The sequence below is a fragment of the Vitis vinifera genome, chromosome 8, assembly GCF_030704535.1.
Source record: "Vitis vinifera cultivar Pinot Noir 40024 chromosome 8, ASM3070453v1".
NCBI lineage: Eukaryota > Viridiplantae > Streptophyta > Magnoliopsida > Vitales > Vitaceae > Vitis > Vitis vinifera.
The window spans coordinates 2,380,840-2,400,254 of NC_081812.1; the positions used below are offsets into that span (position 1 = coordinate 2,380,840).

Sequence of the window (19,415 nt, forward strand, 5' to 3'; positions counted from 1 at the left end):
TTTTTTTTTCTTAAAACAAAGCTAATATTTATAGCCTAATCCTAAAAGAGATATGTGACAATGAAAGACTTCAATTTTGCACAAGGAATACCAAGCTCATATAAAAACTTCAAGTTTTGCATGGGTATGTGAAATGATAAGTGGTATGCTAACTAACTGTCAAAGACTTAAAGAAATAACTCTATCCTAATCAATTTTTCATAGGCATGCGAAATGTTTGCCAAAACTCTCTAGAATTGCACATTTTCTAGTTCAATTCACATGGCTATGCAAACTTGTCATTCTCCTCATTTCTCTCAATGCGGTTCCCTTAAATTGTTGATATTTTCCTTGTTTTAGCTCCGATTTGCAAATTGTTGAAAAATTGGATTATTGGCTTCTTAAGCTTCAAAAGAGTATGTGGTTTACCCTAAAAAGATTATAGAAAATTCTTTAAAATTCATGTCAAAGTTAGGATATGTGTTGTTGTTAGGTTTGAATTCCAAATTCCATTATGAACTTTATTACATTTGCTTTAAACCCTATTTCTCATGGTTTCTTGCTCTTTTAACTCTCTCCCTAACATTCTTTGATCATCTTTCATGCTAATGAATTACTCATTTTGCCCTTACTTAAGGTCTTCTCATGCCTCACAAGTCTTGAATATCTCTTTAAGCGTAATTAACCCCTTACTCTAATTTAGTTGAAAATGACTTTTGCACTCAACATTCTTCCCACCTTTTAAACTTGAAATTAAACTTAAAATAAAAGTTAGATCTATAATTAGGGTCTTAGCATCAACTTAAGTTAAGTTGAGTGATTCAAGCCTTTTATAATGCATAAACCATAGTGTTTATGTGTCATTGGAGCATATATTTTGGGTCCAATCAATGACAAAGACAAGTCATCCCTCAAATTATGAGGTAATGCACTACAACCTTAGATGTATTGCCTAAGTCCAAAAACTTACTGTAAATAACTTATCAATTTACAAGGAACTCATGACTTGGATCTTCCATACAACTCTTAATGCGTCTAAGTCATATAGAATGTTAGCGATATAGAGCTAAATGCTTAAATAAAGATCAATGCAAATAAAGATAAAATAGTGGGAATTAGCGTTGTTGCATCATGTCTTGTTTTTTAAAACTCCATCCCAACAACAAATACTAAAAAAATACATAAATAAGGAGTATTATAAATGTTTAGGTCATAAATGGAATGCTAGCATGATGCTACTTGGAATGGTGACATGCAAGATGAAGTGGTAAATAAAGGTATAAAGGAAAGAAAATCCAAGGAGATATGATAGATGAAAATGCTAGAAAAGACCAGGCAAAAAAAGAAAAAAAAGAAAAAAAAAGAAGGAAATTATGGCAAGTGAAGATGAGCGGTCCGACCGTACTCAAACTCGTCATGATCTCAGTGCACTCTCAACTGGAGACTAAACAGAGGGAAAATCGGATCCAAAACTGCGACTACAGAGGCACGGAAAGCCCTCAGATGCACCCACGTGTAGGGAGGGAATCCTAATAAAAGGAACTACAGCTCAACCTACAAGGTCAAGGTGGCTCTAAATGGATAAGGGTGGACTTTAAAATATCCCTAGCAGAAGCGATCATACCCTCCGGCGGTACGCAACCCTCTGCACGCCTCCGAAGAGACGGGGCGCTTCCATGCAAGGTGGTCATTACCTCCACACATGCACTACCTCGCATCCCAAGGGGTTTCCTATGGTGAAACCTCTCAAACTCTCAACACTCAATAGTCTACTAGTGTGCACAGTGATGGTGTGGGTGCATCCGAAACCCTAAGAAGCTAAAACAGGATATGAAACACACTGGCCACACAAATATCCATGAAACCTAGCTCCGAGCTATACAGGTCTTCAATGATCGGACTCCAATCGACATCAAAGTGCCGCTCTCCTCCAGAATGCTCCCGTACATCGATATAGCCCGTCGCTAGACCCTACTCCTAATCTCTGGCTCGGTCAGAGAGCAAACACACAGAAGGTCTCACACTTGCAATAGTGAGAACCGGGATGAAAGGAATGACCGAAACCAAGAGAGTTGGAGGTAAGGGGATATAAGTGCGGCCCACACAGACAAGCAACATGCAATCACACAAAGGAAGGGTAGTCATGCACCATACAGTCAAGCAAAGTACAGGTATATCACTCATGTCCACACAAACCATGATAAACAGATAAAAAAAAACGATAAATATATACACCATGCTCAAAGACGATCGAGAGGATATACAAGTCAGAGAATCAACATGTCAAACTGAGTGATATACAGTGGTGAGTGTATGCATGTGAAGTGATCAAAATAATCAAGGCAAAATCAAGATCAATACGCTAAGCAATACGAAATGATCAATCAATATAATCAGCATGTCAAAATCTCAAATGAATATATCAATGAAGCACAGAGAAAATAGCTATCTCGGAATCCTCTATCAATACGAATCAATCATCATAATTAGCATGTCAAATATCTCAAACAAATATATCAATGAAGCACAAAGAAAATCACTGTGTCAGAATCTCCAATCAAGATAATCAACCAATACAATCAATCATGTCAATGTCCCAAGTGAAAACTCGGGAACCCTCAATGTGCAATCAAGAAGTGAGTATCCACTAATCGACTCATCAAAAGCCACGTTTGCTTCATCCTAAGTTCAAGCTTGACCCTCTAATGATCCCCAGCGGAGTCGCCATTTTGTGGACCCCGCATTTCGATCTATCTCAATGCGTTTCCCACTCGATGGCGAAACTCGATTTTTATTTGAAAAATTGATTTTATTTATTCAAAAATGACTTGGAGTCGCCACTTATTTTTGTTTTATTTTTAAAGGGTAAACAAAATAAGAAAGAAAAACCCTAAGTGTGACTCCTTATTTTGGAAAAGGTGGTCTGCGAAAAACCGGATCGGGTTCGGGGGTCAGGTTACTTATCGGGAAGGTACGGTAAAGACCGTAGCACCCCTCTAAGTCCCTAAAGTCGGGTCTCTACTAATAAGATGAAGCTGACGTGGCAGTCAATAAGAAAATCAATGAATACTCGAATCAATCTTGCACATATGAAAATCAAAATGAGCATAAGGAGTGCGTACCTGGGCCGCGAGCCGTAATGCGCTATCAAAATCCGGGTTAGTGAACAAATACAGAATGATTATGTGTATATCAATGATCAGAATGAATCAATCGTGCATAACAGTCAAATCAATCAGTCAATCAATCAATCATGAAGTCACATATGTCGGGCCCCCACCAAAGCCCGTTTATCTTTGCATGAATTAATTCCATAAATTCCATCACCCGGAATTACGGAATTTAATTCTTACTTATTTTTAAAACATTAAAAAAAACGAGAAAGATGTGGAAAAGAATTGCCGAAGAGAAAATGGCAATTTGTTTTATGGAGAATGGGATTTTGGGACCTAGAAACTCTAAGAATGAAGTTAAACATGGAGTTGGAATTATTTAAAGACTAAAACCCAGAGATTTATTTGGAGAAAAGGACTTGGAAAATTATTTTTAAAAAGTTAAAGATGGAAAAATGGGAAATGGCACTTGGATCAAAGGTGGCCATGCAAGCACCGACCTCAGAGGCTTGACTGGATGTAGACATCCCACTGCAGTTACTGCATCCCGAAGAAATGACACGTGTCTAAAATTGAGAGACTCCACTTCTTTGCTTCCTAACAAAAAACTATCTCAGGATGCATGTAGACAACCCTACAGACCATATCATAGTCCACATGACCTTCTTTGCCTGCTATCACCTCTACACATGCCACCTCATCCTCCTCTGTCTTGTGAGTTAACATGGAACCTGGAATCACTTCATCAATAGCTCAGACGCCAGCTGGGACAGGAACAAAATCAGCTTTAAGTATGTTCTGCTCGCCACTACTGCTGGTTCAAGTGTCAACTTAACAATGTCTCCAGATGTGGCAACATTTGCCACCTTTGTTCTGAGCATGAACTTCATCTTTTGTTTCTCGAGAACACGCTGAAATTGCCTTTCCATGCTTGGAGCAATGTCTGGAACAATGTATTTATATCCCATGGAATTGCTTAAGATCATTCAGCATTTCCAAGTCAACTAGTATCATTGACAGAAGAAGTTGGTGCACTGCGAATAGGCTCGGTGTAAAGGAAGCCCGGAATGAGTCTAGAGACTCAGAGCGTGAATCATAACCCGGTAAAGCCTTCGTCATGACAAAACCATCCTCTCCATGGTCATTTTGGCTATCACCGTTCATTATCCATTTTCTGACTTGTCTCTTCTGGCTTGAAGTCTGGGATTACACTTCCATGAACCTGTGCTCGCTGTTCTCGGAATTTGTTGAAGACGCTATTCTGGAGATTCCTTCAAATGACCCGGTATCCAAATCTGATCACCTTTCATAACCAGGAAAACCGGCTGGACAGAAGTAAGCATCGGGCATATGTGGGCTATACATATCTTCATTCTTCAGGGGTATCTTCTCGGTCCAGCTCATGGTGGGGAACTGGCCGTGCATTGACAAGGCCAGTAGCTGAAATCTGGGGACGATAATAAGGAGACGGTCCCATGGGAAAACCACCAGGAGTAAACGGTACGACATATGGAAGACCTGGAGGTCCTCTAAACTAAGCGCCACCTGGAAAGGGTGTTTCATGACATGTAACTCCTCAATATTGACCACACATCCAGTCTCTAGTGACTTCAAGATCGCATCAAAGCTTTCAATACCGTGTAGGGCGACAGCTTCTGCTGTAGCAGCCTATGTCAAAGCACTGGTAATGCTCACTCTTTTGAATCTCATCACTGGGCCCATGTTCAAAGATTTTGACAGGAGACCTCGGGCGTAAGAGAACAGCGTAATTAATCAAAACTGCAATTTGCTGTATGATTATGATGCCGTGATGACTGTGCAAACGTGAAGTTCCCACCCAATACTGCCACTTTGTAACGCACAGGGAGTTTTCCTTGCATATGGGCTGTTGGAGGCTTGGACTTTTCACTTGGGTCTCTCCATAGTCTCAAACCCAAATCAGTGAGAATAGCCCAGACTTTCATTGGGCTTACTTTTTGATGCCCATGACTGTATATATAAAAACAATGGAGGTTCGGCTCTCTAAGTCACTTCAACACCTTGAAGACCTTTGCATGAATGACTTATTCTTTCTCCAGTAGAGATACCGAGGACAAACCTGGACCTTGACACCATCTCTTTGGGTCTTGGAACTTCTTCCGTGAAACCATCAAGACAAGGGATGACAGTGATATATTTGTTGGACGAGGCGGCTGATGAAACACTGTGAAGTGTACAGTGGAGAAGCTAGTATGAGGAGCGTGAAAATGGGTATAGGTATGAGAGACAAGAGAATGGGGAATTGAAAATGGGCACATGCATGGAGCCTCATATACGCGGTCATCAAATGACACATTGGATTAAGGGTGGAACCGATGATAGATATGGGTACGAATGGTGTTTAATGGAAGATAGGTGGTTGGGGAAAAGTGTAATAGACATTAGGGGAGACACTTAAGGCCATACATCAGGAGAAAGAATGGGTTTGAAATGTGATAGAAGATGGGTATATATGCTGAGTGATGATGAGAGAGAAAAGGTGGCGGGGAGAATACGAAGGTGATGAGAGAAAGAGTTCGTGGGGGATATGGAATGTGGGATAGTAATGAGATGAAGGAAAGGCTAGATAGAGAAAATGGGTTTGGTGTTGTAGTGAGGTGAAGAGAGAGAAATGATGATATGGGTATGAAAAATATGGATGTGATTGCAACATGCGCATGATGGGTATCAATGCGAGAGACGGTGAAATGAATATAGCCATATGCATGGAATGGGTATGAATGGTTTAATAGGTATGCAGCAAATGGGTCGAGTGAAAGCTAGGATGGGTGAGATGGTGAGCATCTATTCAGAAATTCAGTAGCCTTTCTCCTTCAATGCATATTCCCTTCAAAATTCACAGAGAAGCTTGACCTCCACTTTCTCAATCTGGTTATACAAACTACTTCCCCAAAGAATAACAAATCTCCCACTGATTGTCAACCTTCTTTGCTCACTTGGTCATTTTAGATGACTGAGAGGATCTTTACATGAACAGTATATATCCTTTTGAGGTGACTAAAGCGAGTTGATAGCGAGTCTTAAATCTTACCATTGCCTTCAACATTCAGAATAGCCTGAATTGGTGTGATCTTCACAAACCACAAGAATCATCACACACTGCACAGGTTGCTGTCTGCTTGCCACCTTATTCACAAAAACTCCTCTGAATTTCTGGTGGGGACTCAGGCAGATGCCCATAAAGGAGATGTCATGGAGTCTTGTGAACTCATCTATCCCAGAACCCCATGTCCATAAGCACTCAAAAACTCTTCATGCCGTACATTCACAGTGCCCAACTCTCCACAGGTAAACATTAGAAACAGGGAAAAGAAGAAAAATACACCCAGAAAACAGAGTGTAGGTGAGGGAAGACATAACAAAACAAACATAGCCTCACGTTTCATACGATATCCATGGGCTAACACAGGTGGGGAGATCTCAAAATAGACTTATAGAATATATAAGAAACAAAGCCCCAATGATCTCAAGCCAAACCACAAGAATAACAGAAAAATCAACAACGATGGAGTATAAAGATGACTCAAAAATCAACAAGACGAACAATGTAAAACAATCCAAAATGAGAAAAAGATAAAGAACCATATGAATCGAGGTGAATCATGAAAACTCACTCCAGTCTCGCCTGCAGCCACTCTCGTCTTCTCCTTGCTTTCTCGTCTCTCCAGGTAGCTCCCTCTCCCTTTGCAGCTCAACTTCAAACCTCTCTGTTCTCTCTCTCTCTCGTTCTCTTCTTAGTTCACTCCCCCAGAAAATCAGTCTCCTTCCTCTCAAGCTTTTCGCTCTCCTCCTCTTTTTCTCCTCTGTAACAACTTTTATTTTTTTTCCCGGATTTGCCCCTCCAACCAACTCTGTAGCAACAGCCCACCTTCCTCTTCCAGGCCCTCTCTCTCCACTACTCTGCAGCCTTCCAAAAACACTCCTCCAACGGCCAGACAACCTTTACAGGTGTCAACCCTTGATTGCTCCTCCAAGCCACTAACCTGATTCCTCACCAACCAACCATGCATGGACACGTGGCTCCTTGAGATTGTGACACTTGGCAAAATCAAGATGCAGAAAATGAGCCCCCAAATGGGGGTCTACAGTTGTCTATTTTAATTAACTTCAATATTTATTTCAAATAGAAATTTTAATAAAGCAAGACTTTGGGAATAGGAAATTCATCCACTAATGTAACTTGTTGGGAATCAAACATTGCTTAACTTATAAGTGTAATAAAGTAGTGTTAGCCCAAGGGTTCTAATTGCATTTTGATGATAAAAAACTATGGTTAAGTGGTTATTTGGTTTGAATTATAAAGAATTTTAGGCGTTAGTTTGGAAATTCATCAAAGGACCCAATGGATGCAAGATCAAGACTTTTGGAAGACCTTTAATCATAGGAAACATATGTAAGATGAATGTATGAGTGCACTTAGGATTTTCATATATTTTCATGCATCTTTAAAAACTGGATTTATACATTAAAGTTTCATTTCCATCAAAACTTGAGTTTTATCAAATGAACCTTAGGCAAATCGTTTCAAAATTGGCATATTAGTTTACCTAAAGACCTTGCCTAAGTGTTAGAAGAGAAAAAAAAGAAGAAAAAGATGGGTTTTCGGGCCAAAAATGGTGAACCGGTCAAGACACTAGCCAACTAACTCAACCGACTAGGTTACTGATGGATCAGTTATACCTTCTCAGTTGAGGTTCGATCGAAATATGCAAAAATCTTCTCTCTCTTTTAGTAGCCTTGCATTCCCAGTCGAAGGCTATGCCTTCCCGGTCGAGGTCCGGTGAAGGGCTGGTCGAGGCCTAACGATCACCTGCCACACATTTATTGCCCAACGGCTAGTCAACCGATTGACCCCCAACTCGAGTGATCGAGGTTGTTTTTTGGAATTTTGGCTCCTGAAGTTGAAAAACTATAAATTGAGAGCTTCACTTCATTTATGAGTAAGAGAACACCTGCATTTACTTGTCAACCTACTTGTTCTTGACTCAAAAGTTCTCATTATTTCCTTGGTGCATTAAATATCTATTTACACATTCTTTAGTGCACCATTTGTGATTCATTCTAGCATTTGAATCAGTTAAGGTTTGGTCGACCGGTTCGTCGAGACTAAGAACTTTAAGAGTCTCCCGCACTTCATTTTCTACATCGTTTCCTCTGGTTCTTCAAGGGCTTCGCCGATTTAGTGGTCTAGAAGAGATTTTTGTTATCGTTGTAGCATATTGAAATATTTTTGGATGACATTTTAGGATATTGGAGTCTAGGGTTTCAAATTTGGGTTGTTTTCTCTTCCTTCCATGCATCATAGCCAACTCCAGCGTCAACTCCTCTCCATTTTTACATGTCCAGGATTTTTGGTGTGAGGTATTACCATTTTCTCATCTTCTCCTTGCTCTAGCTTCATCTTCCATGGCCCATAGACGAGAGCCTACTACTTCTAAGGCTTAGGGAAAATGCCCAATTGAGGCGTTTTAATTAGAGGCACGGCGAAAGGCATGTTTTAACACCACTTTGTTCAGTATCGTGGAGGAGTACCAACAGTACAAGCATCATTTTGCTCAGAGATGGGTAGTTCCAGGGAGAAACATGAACTTTCCTTAGCTTCAGCATTTTGGATTTGAGGGATTTTTCACTAGAATGGGCTGGTTGTCAGTTGTTATTCTGAGCTAATTTTTTCGACATTGGTATGAGCATTCTACTCGGGGGTGACTTACGACATAGGTGACCCGTTCATATCTAATGTCAGAGGAGTTGAGATTTACCTTGACTTGGAGAGCATTTTTCATATCTTTGATATTGCTCTTGTTGGACTTAGAGTATACGAATGCAAAATGTGGCCCACTGTGCCGAGATTTGAGCTTAGAGAGGTTATTAAGAGGATTTGTGGACTATTGGATGCCCATGGGATGAGCAAGCCATCAACACACAATTTGATGATCATTAGTAGAGTGTTACATCATATGCTATGCTTCATTTTCCTACCATAGGGTGGGCATTGAAATGAGGTCTCTTATTAAGAGACATTCCTTATAGATTCCATTTTGACTGGGAGATAGATCCATTTAAGATATCTGATGATGATGCACATGATTGCATGTTGCAAGAGCACCACTTGAGTACTCTTCTATGGCCGCTTCCTTTCCCGAGTATTCAAGGATGCCAACATTGACCTTAACAGAGAGACGGACTTTGAGGCCCCTAGTATATATGATATATATGATGATTAGTTCATGAAGCGGATGAAATTTGAGAAGACTCTAGATGGTTTTTAGATTAGAAAAGTAGAGTGAACACAACCGCGGGGATAAGGACAAACACACCCTGAAGTTGAGGAAGAGACAGAGATTAGGGAGATGGAGGGTGGGGTAGACTCTCAAGGTGGACTAAACCCTCAAAGTGGTCACCAATAGAGGGGGTCCAAGCTTGATATTCTCCCATTTCAGGCAAAGATTCCTTCATAGGCTAGGGGTGTTCAATTTGAGTCCACATTCTTTGAGTTGACTTTTACAGAGGGACCATCTACTCAGCCAGTATTCATCGAGCCCACCTATATTGAGATACCACCTCCTTAGGCACCTCCTGTTCCTGACCATGCTCCATGGATGGACTTATTAGTCTAGATTAGCTCTCTTGGCACTCCCATGGAAGAGCTTGCAGTGGTTAGTGACATGATTTTATTCTATGGAGGATAAGATGGACCAATATCAGACTGGTTTAACTTCTCAGTTTGAGTATCTCCAACAAAGGATTGATCGCATTGAGGATCGCATGGAGTGTTAACATGAGGAGATGATGGTCTACTTGTGTTCCATGTTTCCACCTTCACCTCCTCAACTTGATTCGTTAGATACCCTCTTTGTTCTTTTTTGATGTTGCCAAAGGGGGAGATATTTTAGGATCTAAAAGGCTAGATATAAGAGACTCATACATGCATATCATTTTTTTTGTTGGATCGTATATTACTTATCTCTAGTTACTTTAGCTTGTTGGAGATATGATGTACTGATTGATACATTTGACATGATATATAATATGCGTATATATTTGATGACTTACATTGTTTCTTGTTGCAATACTTTCAAACATGTCTTGATCATCTTTTTTTTAACTTCTTAAAATATTGATTGTTAATCCATGATTGGTTTGAGGGAGAGATTTTTTTTTTCCTTCTAGATAACCAAGGTTTGTCATCATAAAAAAATAGGAGATTGTTAGCCCAAGGGTTCTCTTAATCACGTTTTAATGATAACAAATAATGGTTAAGTGGCTAATTGGTTTGAATTATAAAGAATTTTAGGTGTTGGTTTGGAAATTCATCAAAAGACCCAATGGATGCAAGATTAAGACTTTTGGAAAATCTTTAATCATAAGAAACATATGTAAGATGAATGCTTAGGTGCACTTAGGGTTTTCATATCTTTTCATGCATCTTTAAAAACTCAGTTTATGCATTAAAGTTACATTTCCATCAAAACCTGAGTTTTATCAAATGAACCTTAGGCAAATCGTTTCAAAATTGACATATTGGTTTACCTAAAGACCTTGCCTAAGTGTTAGAAGAGAAAAGAACATAAAAGATAGGTTTTTGGGCAAAAAATGGTGAACTAGTTGAGACACTGGCTAACCGGTTCAACTGGCGAGGTTATCGGTCAACCGATTATACTTTCCCGATCAAGGTCTAGTTGAGAGAGAGTCGAGAAATGCAAAAATCTTCTCTCTCTTCTAGTAGCCTTGCATTCTTGGTCGAAGTTCGATTTAGGTCTGGTTGAGGACCGGTTGAGGCCTAACGGTCACCTGTCACGCATTTATTGCCCAACGGCTAGTCAACCAATCAACCCCCAACTCGAGCGATTGAGGCTGCTTTTTGGCATTTTGGCTCCCGATGGTACAAACCTATAAATTGAGAGCTCCACTTTTTTATGAGTAAGAGAACACTTGCATTTACTTGTCTAACTACTTGTTCTTGGCTTAAAAGCTCTCATTCTTTCTTTGGTACATTAAATCTCCATTTGCATATTCTTTAATGCACTCTTGTGATTGATCTTTGCATTTGAGCCTTTGTTGAGCTAGATTGAGAGATTCAAACTTGTTATTAGAGTATTAAAAGCTTTAAGTGAGTGAGACTTGAAGGGATTGTGTAAAAGCCCATTGGAGCCGGAATTCAAGTGTAAAGGTGATTAGAAGCTTGGTTGAAACTTCAAGTATAGTGGAACCCTTACTCGGTTAGGAGTTTGAGGAGAGTGGACGTAGGTAAGAAAGTGCCGAACCATTATAAATTTTGAGTTTGCTTCCTCTAACCTTATCTATTTATATTTGTACTTCCTTTGCTTGAATTTGTTGTGTTTGAAAAATATTTATATAAAACCCAATTCACCCCATTCTTGGGTGTTTTCTCTATTAAGATTGGCCTTTATTTTCTCAAGTAGGACTCTGGCATAACTTCATCATCCACACCATGTCTTAGGGAGGGTTTGCTTGTGTAATATTTTGCAATATGTTCATAGGGTTTGCTTGTGTAATCTTTTGCAATATGTTCATATGTTTTTAATAAGCTAACATTACATAAGATACTACTAGTTAGCATTTCTACATTGTTTTTATAAAGCATTGAAATTTATTAGATAAAAAGTAGACAACAATAGTCGGTTAGCTAAAATACAAGATAAACATAAATTTAATCGATTTGTCATTGGTTCATGTACATTAATACATGATATAATGACTTCCGACTAAAACGGATGATATTGCATGAAGTATAAAAGTGATATTTCATTAATCCCTCTCATGTTTATTTAAGTTATGTTTGGTTCTCAAAAAGTACTTAAGAAAGAAAAAAAATATTAAGAAAAATGATTTTCTCGTGTTTGGTTGTACCATGAAAAATACCTAAAAAAAATCAAATATAATTAAAATTAATAAAAAACTTATGTATTTAAAAATTATTTAATTTTTATATAAAAAAGTTAGAATAAATGAAATGAGTTTGAGGTAGTATATAAAAATAAATTATTTTATTTTTGCTAATTTTTCATTTTCCTTGACTTTTTCTTTCCTTCTAATTTATCTTTTTATTTTCTTTTCTTACATTTTCCCTCAAATTTTTCAAGAACCAAACATAACCTTAATATGTGATAAACTAGTAACACATTTATAATAATTATCATTACATATAATTAAACATTATATAAAATTTATATTTAATATCTATTATAGTAATTGAATTGCCCTAAATAGCATGCATGGGGTTAACAATTTTAAGAATACATTCACACTACATTATTACATATTTATCTTACCAAAAAGGCATGAGAAATGATCGGATTTAGTAAATCCTTAGTTTGGAATAGGAGAAAATGTAGACAATGATATAATTAAAGATAATAACGCTATGTTTGGTTTCCACAAAATATCAAGTAAAAAAAAAATGTTGAAAAATTGATTTTCTTATATTTAGTCTTGCCATAGAAAATAGAATATAATTAAAATTTGTAAGAACCTTATATATTTTTAAATCCTTACATAGAATATTTAAGTAAAATGAATATTATATATATATATATATATATATATATATATATATATTCTTTTACTTTTTCTTTCTTTCTATTTTTTTTTCTATTTTCTTTCGGTCGCATTTTTCCTAGAACTTTTCAAGAACCAAACATAGCCTAAGTAAATGCATAGGTTGATATTTGGAATTAGAGTATGAGTTTAACTGCCTAATATGGCCAGAGTGATAGTTGTAATGAGATGAAAATGTGAACTGACGATGTAAAAACCCCTTACTTTCGTTAAAAAACAAGATTTTCTACTCCCTTTATACTAGAGGTAACTTCCCTTTCCATAACTATTTTTGTTGTTGCTATGGACTTTTTCTTTGTCCTAGGTTTGCCGTTCTTAGCTTTTTGTCGACCATACTTTATTGCTTTTGGGTCGGGTAGGTTTTACTGGTTTTTGGGAGGGTGGTGCCCTTGAAGGTCATTTGATTTTATGTACCTAACCTCCATGAACAATGACTAGTGATAAGATGATGAACAAAGCAATAAGAACCAGTCGAGCACTAACCATGTTTTATTTTGAGTTGAGCACTAAACAAAATTTCTTAAAAGAATAATAAAATGACTATTTTTCTTAATAAATAATCAATCTTGCATAATCGATAATATTGCATGATGCCACGGAGACTGAAAGGCAAAATGAAAGACATATACAACATTTCATGATCGCGGAAATATTCTCCTTACAAAATATCGATAATTAATAACAAATAATTAGCTCAATGTTAAATGAAAATATCATTTTTCTTTAATTATTCAAGTTACATATTGTTTTAAGAGGTCTTATGTTATTGGTTTGTTTATTGTAATATATTATTTTTGGCAGTTTTTAAATATTTCAAACATTAAATTCCAAAACACAATTGGAAATTTCAAAATCAAAATTAAACTTATAAAAAATATGGTGTAATTTCAAAATGCATATCTAAATTGATAAAAATATGGCACAAGTGAGACATCATAAATCCTACCAATACTATATATAGTTTTCCATTCAAAATCAAAAAGTTGATTTTTTTTTTTTTTTTTTTTTTATCGTTTTGGAAGAAAAATTCTACTTGCACATACTCACACACACACACACATGTAAATGAGTACACCCCCATGTGTGTATTTGCATGAATACTTATAATTACTTTCCAAATAAAGTTAAATGGAAGAGATCATTTTCACCAAACTCATTATCTTATCCAAGAATCTTTGCTTTTTAATTTGACAATCTTGTCAGAAAGAGCAACCCACCAATGTTATGGTGCCATGTATCATCATCAGGACATTGCTGGACCCCCACCAAAGTTTTGTCCTCCTCTCCTCCTCTTTTTCTTAACCTCCTTTCCTCCCTTGCTGCTAGGAAGTTTCCTCCTCTGTACTTTACCCCAACGTTCACACTTACAGCCCAATTCCTTAATCAGAAACAAGACACAAGGGAAGGGTGCATGGCATCCAAGATTACTAGTGAATTCATGGAACTATAGGGCTAGCTTCATTATGATCTGATTATGTCTTCATGTTATTTTCAGGGAGGAATCATAGTACTTATGAACACTCAACATTGCCCTCTTCTTCCTATCTCTTTCTCAACAATGATTGAGTAAAGGGCACGGACTTGATCCCTGTTCAGCCTTATCACCACTTGAATGGAAATATGCAATATTACCCTCTTCACACATAGTCTCCTCCCCCATTTAGTACAGTGAACATTTTCTTAAATCTTGATATGTACTAGCTTGTTCTGTAATAGTTGAAACATTTCATACATTTTCCCTTCGTCTCATTCTACCAGAAGGGTAGCTTCTGTTCTATGTATATATATACTGCCCAGCTAAAAGATCCTTGTACTGCTTTGAAACTAATTGAGTCAACCAGGAGTTCAGCTAAAAGGTTTTACACATCTGTACATGGAAGTTACAGTGATGCTGTTGAATACATTAATCACATATAATACAATATTTTACCAAATAAAGAATATTCATATACAAAGAATGAATTTTTCTTTTGGGTTTTGTATCATGTCATGAAGTATGTACTTAAAATTTTTTGAGTTCCAGTAGCCCATGAGCTGAGTCAAGGTATCAACTCAACACAACTTTTGCAAAAAAAATATTTTACCAAAAAATGAGTATATAAAACTTTTTGAGTCAGCCGGATAGATGAGTTGACTCAATGGATCAACTCAGTAACTTTCATGATGATTCAACTCTTATTTAATAACATGCAATATCATATTTCATCAGATTAAAAACATTTTATATACTATTAATCAAATTTTTTTGGTTTATAATTATAGCTGACTGTCTTCAAGTGAATATAAAAAAATTTTGGAGTCACCTTAGGGTCTCGTCAAGGAATCAACTCAACAACTGTCAAAATGAATTGACTCAAAATTTAATTAATCTGGAAAATAATTATGAGATAGGTCTTGAGGTGGGTGTATAGAATAATAGCCCAATGAGTCGAGTCAAGGGATCAACTCATCAACTTTGTGGCTGAGTTGACTCATACCTGGCTCGAAGTTTTGCCTATTCTGGTATTACTTAGCTAGGGGACAAATTCATAGCTCACATCCACCAAAAGTTTTGCTTCATTTGATATAAACTGTTCCATTTGAATTTACTCAAAGAAAAAGGACAAGCTAGATATCTTTATAATTCAATATCCACCATCAGCTTCTCTTCTCAAAATCTGTACCTCCAGCAGGGCCGCTACCACCGGTGTTTTTTTTTTTAATGGCAGCCTTCTCCTCCTCCATATCTCGACCCAGAAAAATCTCCCTCTTCCTTAACACATCCTTCCTTTTCCTCCTCTCATTTTGCTTGAAAATTCACTTCTATCCCTCCACCTCCAGTTTTCTTGATCAATCCAATGAGCATACCAAGGTTTTCTCTTACGCCCGGGGCCTGCGGATGAGCAGCGGCGGCTGCACCGGCATCCATGAATGCACCGACTATGAAGCCAAGTGTGCGTACGTGAAAACCCAGAATGGGTGTCTCCCGAATGGCTACATCAACTATCTTCACATCTTTTACTGCACTTGTGGCCGGTTTCCGGCGTGGGGTTATACCGTACTTCTGTTATGGCTTGCGGTATTGTTCTATCTGTTGGGGAACACAGCTGCGAATTACTTCTGTTCTTCCTTGGAAAACTTGTCAAGAGTGTTGAAACTGTCGCCTACTATCGCCGGAGTCACCCTCCTTTCACTTGGAAATGGGGCAGCCGACGTCTTTGCTAGTATCGTCTCCTTCACGCGGACCAGCGACGGCGATGTCGGCCTGAATATCGTCTTGGGCGGGGCGTTTTTCGTGTCGAGCGTGGTGGTTGGAATTATTAGTATTTTCATCGGCCCTCGTCAGATTTCAGTTGATAAGCCCAGCTTCATCAGAGATGTCATCTTCTTCCTCATAGCTCTTGCCTCTCTTCTTGTGATCATAATTATCGGAAAAGTTAGCTTCTGGGGCTCAGTTTGTTTCGTTTCAATCTACTTTTTCTATGTATGTGCTGTTTCCACAACACACATCCTCTGGAAAAGGGAAGAAAGCGTAGTGGATCTATACGACATTTCTCCGGATTCAAGGAGCTTCTTTCTGCGCAGCCACGACGAACTGGGGGAGAATGGGACTCCATTACTGGGTTATGTTGATGAGGAGAAGCCCAATTTAGCCGAAAGACGAGATCCCGAAGGCGAGAAACAATCGAAAAGGTTCTGGAATCCTGATTCATCGACCTGTTATTACTGGGGTTGGTTTCTGTATGTATTAGAGTTTCCGCTTTACTTGCCAAGAAGACTTACCATACCTGTCGTCAGCGAAGAGAGATGGTCTAAGCTATATGCAGTTATTTCAGTTACCTTGGCGCCACTTCTATTAGCAGCTCTTTGGAACACCCAAAGGGGAAGCGCCGGCTCCAAATCCAGCATCATAACATTCATGATTGCAGGTCTGATTGGGGTGATATTTGGGAATCTTGCCTTTGTTGCCACCAAGAAATCGAGCCCACCAAAGAGATGCTTGTTCCCATGGCTGGCCGGAGGGTTTCTAATGAGCGTGACATGGACATATATCATTGCCGAGGAATTAGTCTCTTTGCTGGTTTCATTTGGGAATATACTCGGCATAAGCCCTGCAGTTCTCGGCCTAACAGTCTTAGCTTGGGGCAACTCGCTCGGAGACCTAATAGCCAATGTGGCTCTGGCGGCCAACGGTGGACAAGACGGTGTCCAGATCGCTGTATCAGGGTGCTACGCAGGCGCCATGTTCAACACACTGGTGGGGTTGGGCTTGTCAATGGTGTTCTCAGCTTGGCATGAATATCCAGCTCCTTACATCATCCCTATCGACCCTTCTCTCTATGAGACAGTAGGGTTTTTGATGAGTGGCTTGCTTTGGGCCCTTGTAATATTGCCAAACAAGAATATGAAGCCGGACCGGTTTCTGGGAATAGGGCTCTTGGCCATATATGTTTGTTTTTTGTTTCTAAGGGTGGCCAGGACTGTTGGCCTATTGAAACTTTAAGGATCCCGGCCCATCCTCCTTCAGACCCTCAAACCAAGGGGATCCTACCTTTTTGGCGTTAGTGCTTTCAGTTCTGTTTACATACTGATCATATCAGAATAGTCAAAAATCAAAGGCCGTAGAGCAGACCATTTCAAGGGTAGCTTGTTGGGTGTTGGAGCAGCAGAAGCAGCAAGCTACAGCTAGGAAGATGCACATACTGTGGAGAGCTTCATGCAAGTTTTCATCATCTGAGCTGGTGAACATTCAGATATTTACCATTACAATCCTGATCATACCCTACTGCAACCCTATTTATTGCATGCATGCCTTCTTTCATTATTCAAATTCTACCAATTTTTCAGTTATCATAGGATGGATGTATTTAGGAGATTTTACAAGATTTTCTCTTCTATTTTGCTGTTGGAAGCACTCTGGCTGTCATCACCATGTACTAGTTTGAGCCTTGAAGTTTTATAGGGTTTCTTGGCTCTGATTTGGGAATAAGTCCTATGATTTTGTGGTTAAATTGCACTTATCTTCTTAAAGTGACATCTTCTGAAGTCTTAACTCATTTATATTGTTAACATTTAGCCAAAAAAAAAAGGGGGGGAGTGTTTTTATTCATCATGAAAAAATAAATTATAGACTTTACTTGAAAAATATTTTCGAAAACAATTCTAAAAAACAGTTTTTAAAAATTATTTTATAATATTTTATAAAATAAAAATATGATTTAAATTTAAAATATTTTAACTTATTTTTTATATTTTTTAAAATAGTTCTTGAACAAGTTTTTCCTTTATTTTATTTTTCCTTTTACCTTTTTTTCTTTTCCTTTTACTTGAAGAAGAGTTTTGCATCCAACCTTCAACTCATCCACTAGGTGGATGACAAATCAAGAATAGGGTGGGGGCTTCCTTTTTGAAATTAAATTTTAACCACTGATGTTGATGTCCTGTCATTGAATTTAACAACAATGAAAAGGACTCTACCCATTACCCACTAAAATCAATAATATAAAGGAAAGGAAAAAGCCAATGTACCATGAGACCCAATTTGTACCAAGTGTATAATATAAAGAAATTGAGCAAGGTAGGTGAAAATGTAATGAAAAATAAACCTAAAATAATACTACTATTTATAAGCATTCCATCTTTGTACCTAATCACAAAGGTGTGCTTTTTGTATTTAATCTACTTTGATAGAATTTATCTATACCCTTATTATTTAAATCTTGTCATATAAAATTATTGGTCTAGATTTTTTTGTTTGATAATAGCATTTTTCTTTTCAAGGTATAATATAATATTAGACCAAAATCGGGATTAAAAGTGACCTTTTTATGAAGATCTTTTAATATAAAACTATTCTCTCAATTCTAACTTTGAATGTGTTTGATAAAACTTAATACTTATTACTTAATTTTTACTTTAAATATTAAGATTGTTTGATAAAATTAACTTAAAATTTATTCTAAATCATCAAATCGATATATCTATCCTTACAAATCATAATTAGGGTAAATGAGGTGAATAACAATGAAAATCGTGGAGTAACAAAAGAGATCGTGAAGGTAATTATAGTAAATGAGGATAAAAATGTAAAATAAATATGCAAATTTCAGAATAAGTTAATTTCTTTTACTTATTATTAAAAATTGTTTTTGACTTTATAATAGATTATTAAGTTATTTTATCAAATATACTTTATTTACTTAATAACTTAAATTAAGTATTAAATCACTTTAAATTATTAAATTGATTTAACAAATACCAACTTTATAATAAACTTAAAACTTAAAATTAATAAATTACTTTTACGTCTTATTTTCCTCATTCACATAAATATTATATAATTGGAAAATAAATAAATTTCTAATTAGTTTAACTATATACATTTTCATACTACGATTTATTTTTTCTTTCATGGTATTTTTCTTTATAACAAATATAGCATCGAGTGCAATATTTGTTGAGGCATTCCCCTTCCGAAAGACCCACCAAGGAGAGAAAGAGTCTCTTCAACTCTACCAATGGATGTGTATGTTCAGTCAGTAATATCCACTTCCTTCTGAATAAGCCATGGGAATGTGGCCCCTCTACACAACACATGATTCCCTCCTTTGTCCCTTGCCAATAATGTTGAGCTCCGAAATTTCCCAAGTCATTGTCTTAAATAATGGAATGTGTGATTCATGATGGACGTTGTTATGTGATGTTATAGAATTAAATTTTTGTAAT

General features: G+C 37.3%; 1 protein-coding gene across 1 annotated transcript; it reads left to right on the plus strand.

The window, feature by feature from the left end:
• Nucleotides 1–15,172: 15,172 nt before the first annotated feature.
• Nucleotides 15,173–17,706, plus strand: LOC100246655 (cation/calcium exchanger 1). Its single transcript, XM_002270476.5, has one exon. It carries the CDS (start codon nt 15,412–15,414, stop codon nt 17,191–17,193), a length of 1,782 nt encoding a protein of 593 aa, XP_002270512.2. The 5' UTR covers nt 15,173–15,411; the 3' UTR covers nt 17,194–17,706.
• The last annotated feature ends 1,709 nt before the right edge of the window (nt 17,707–19,415 follow it).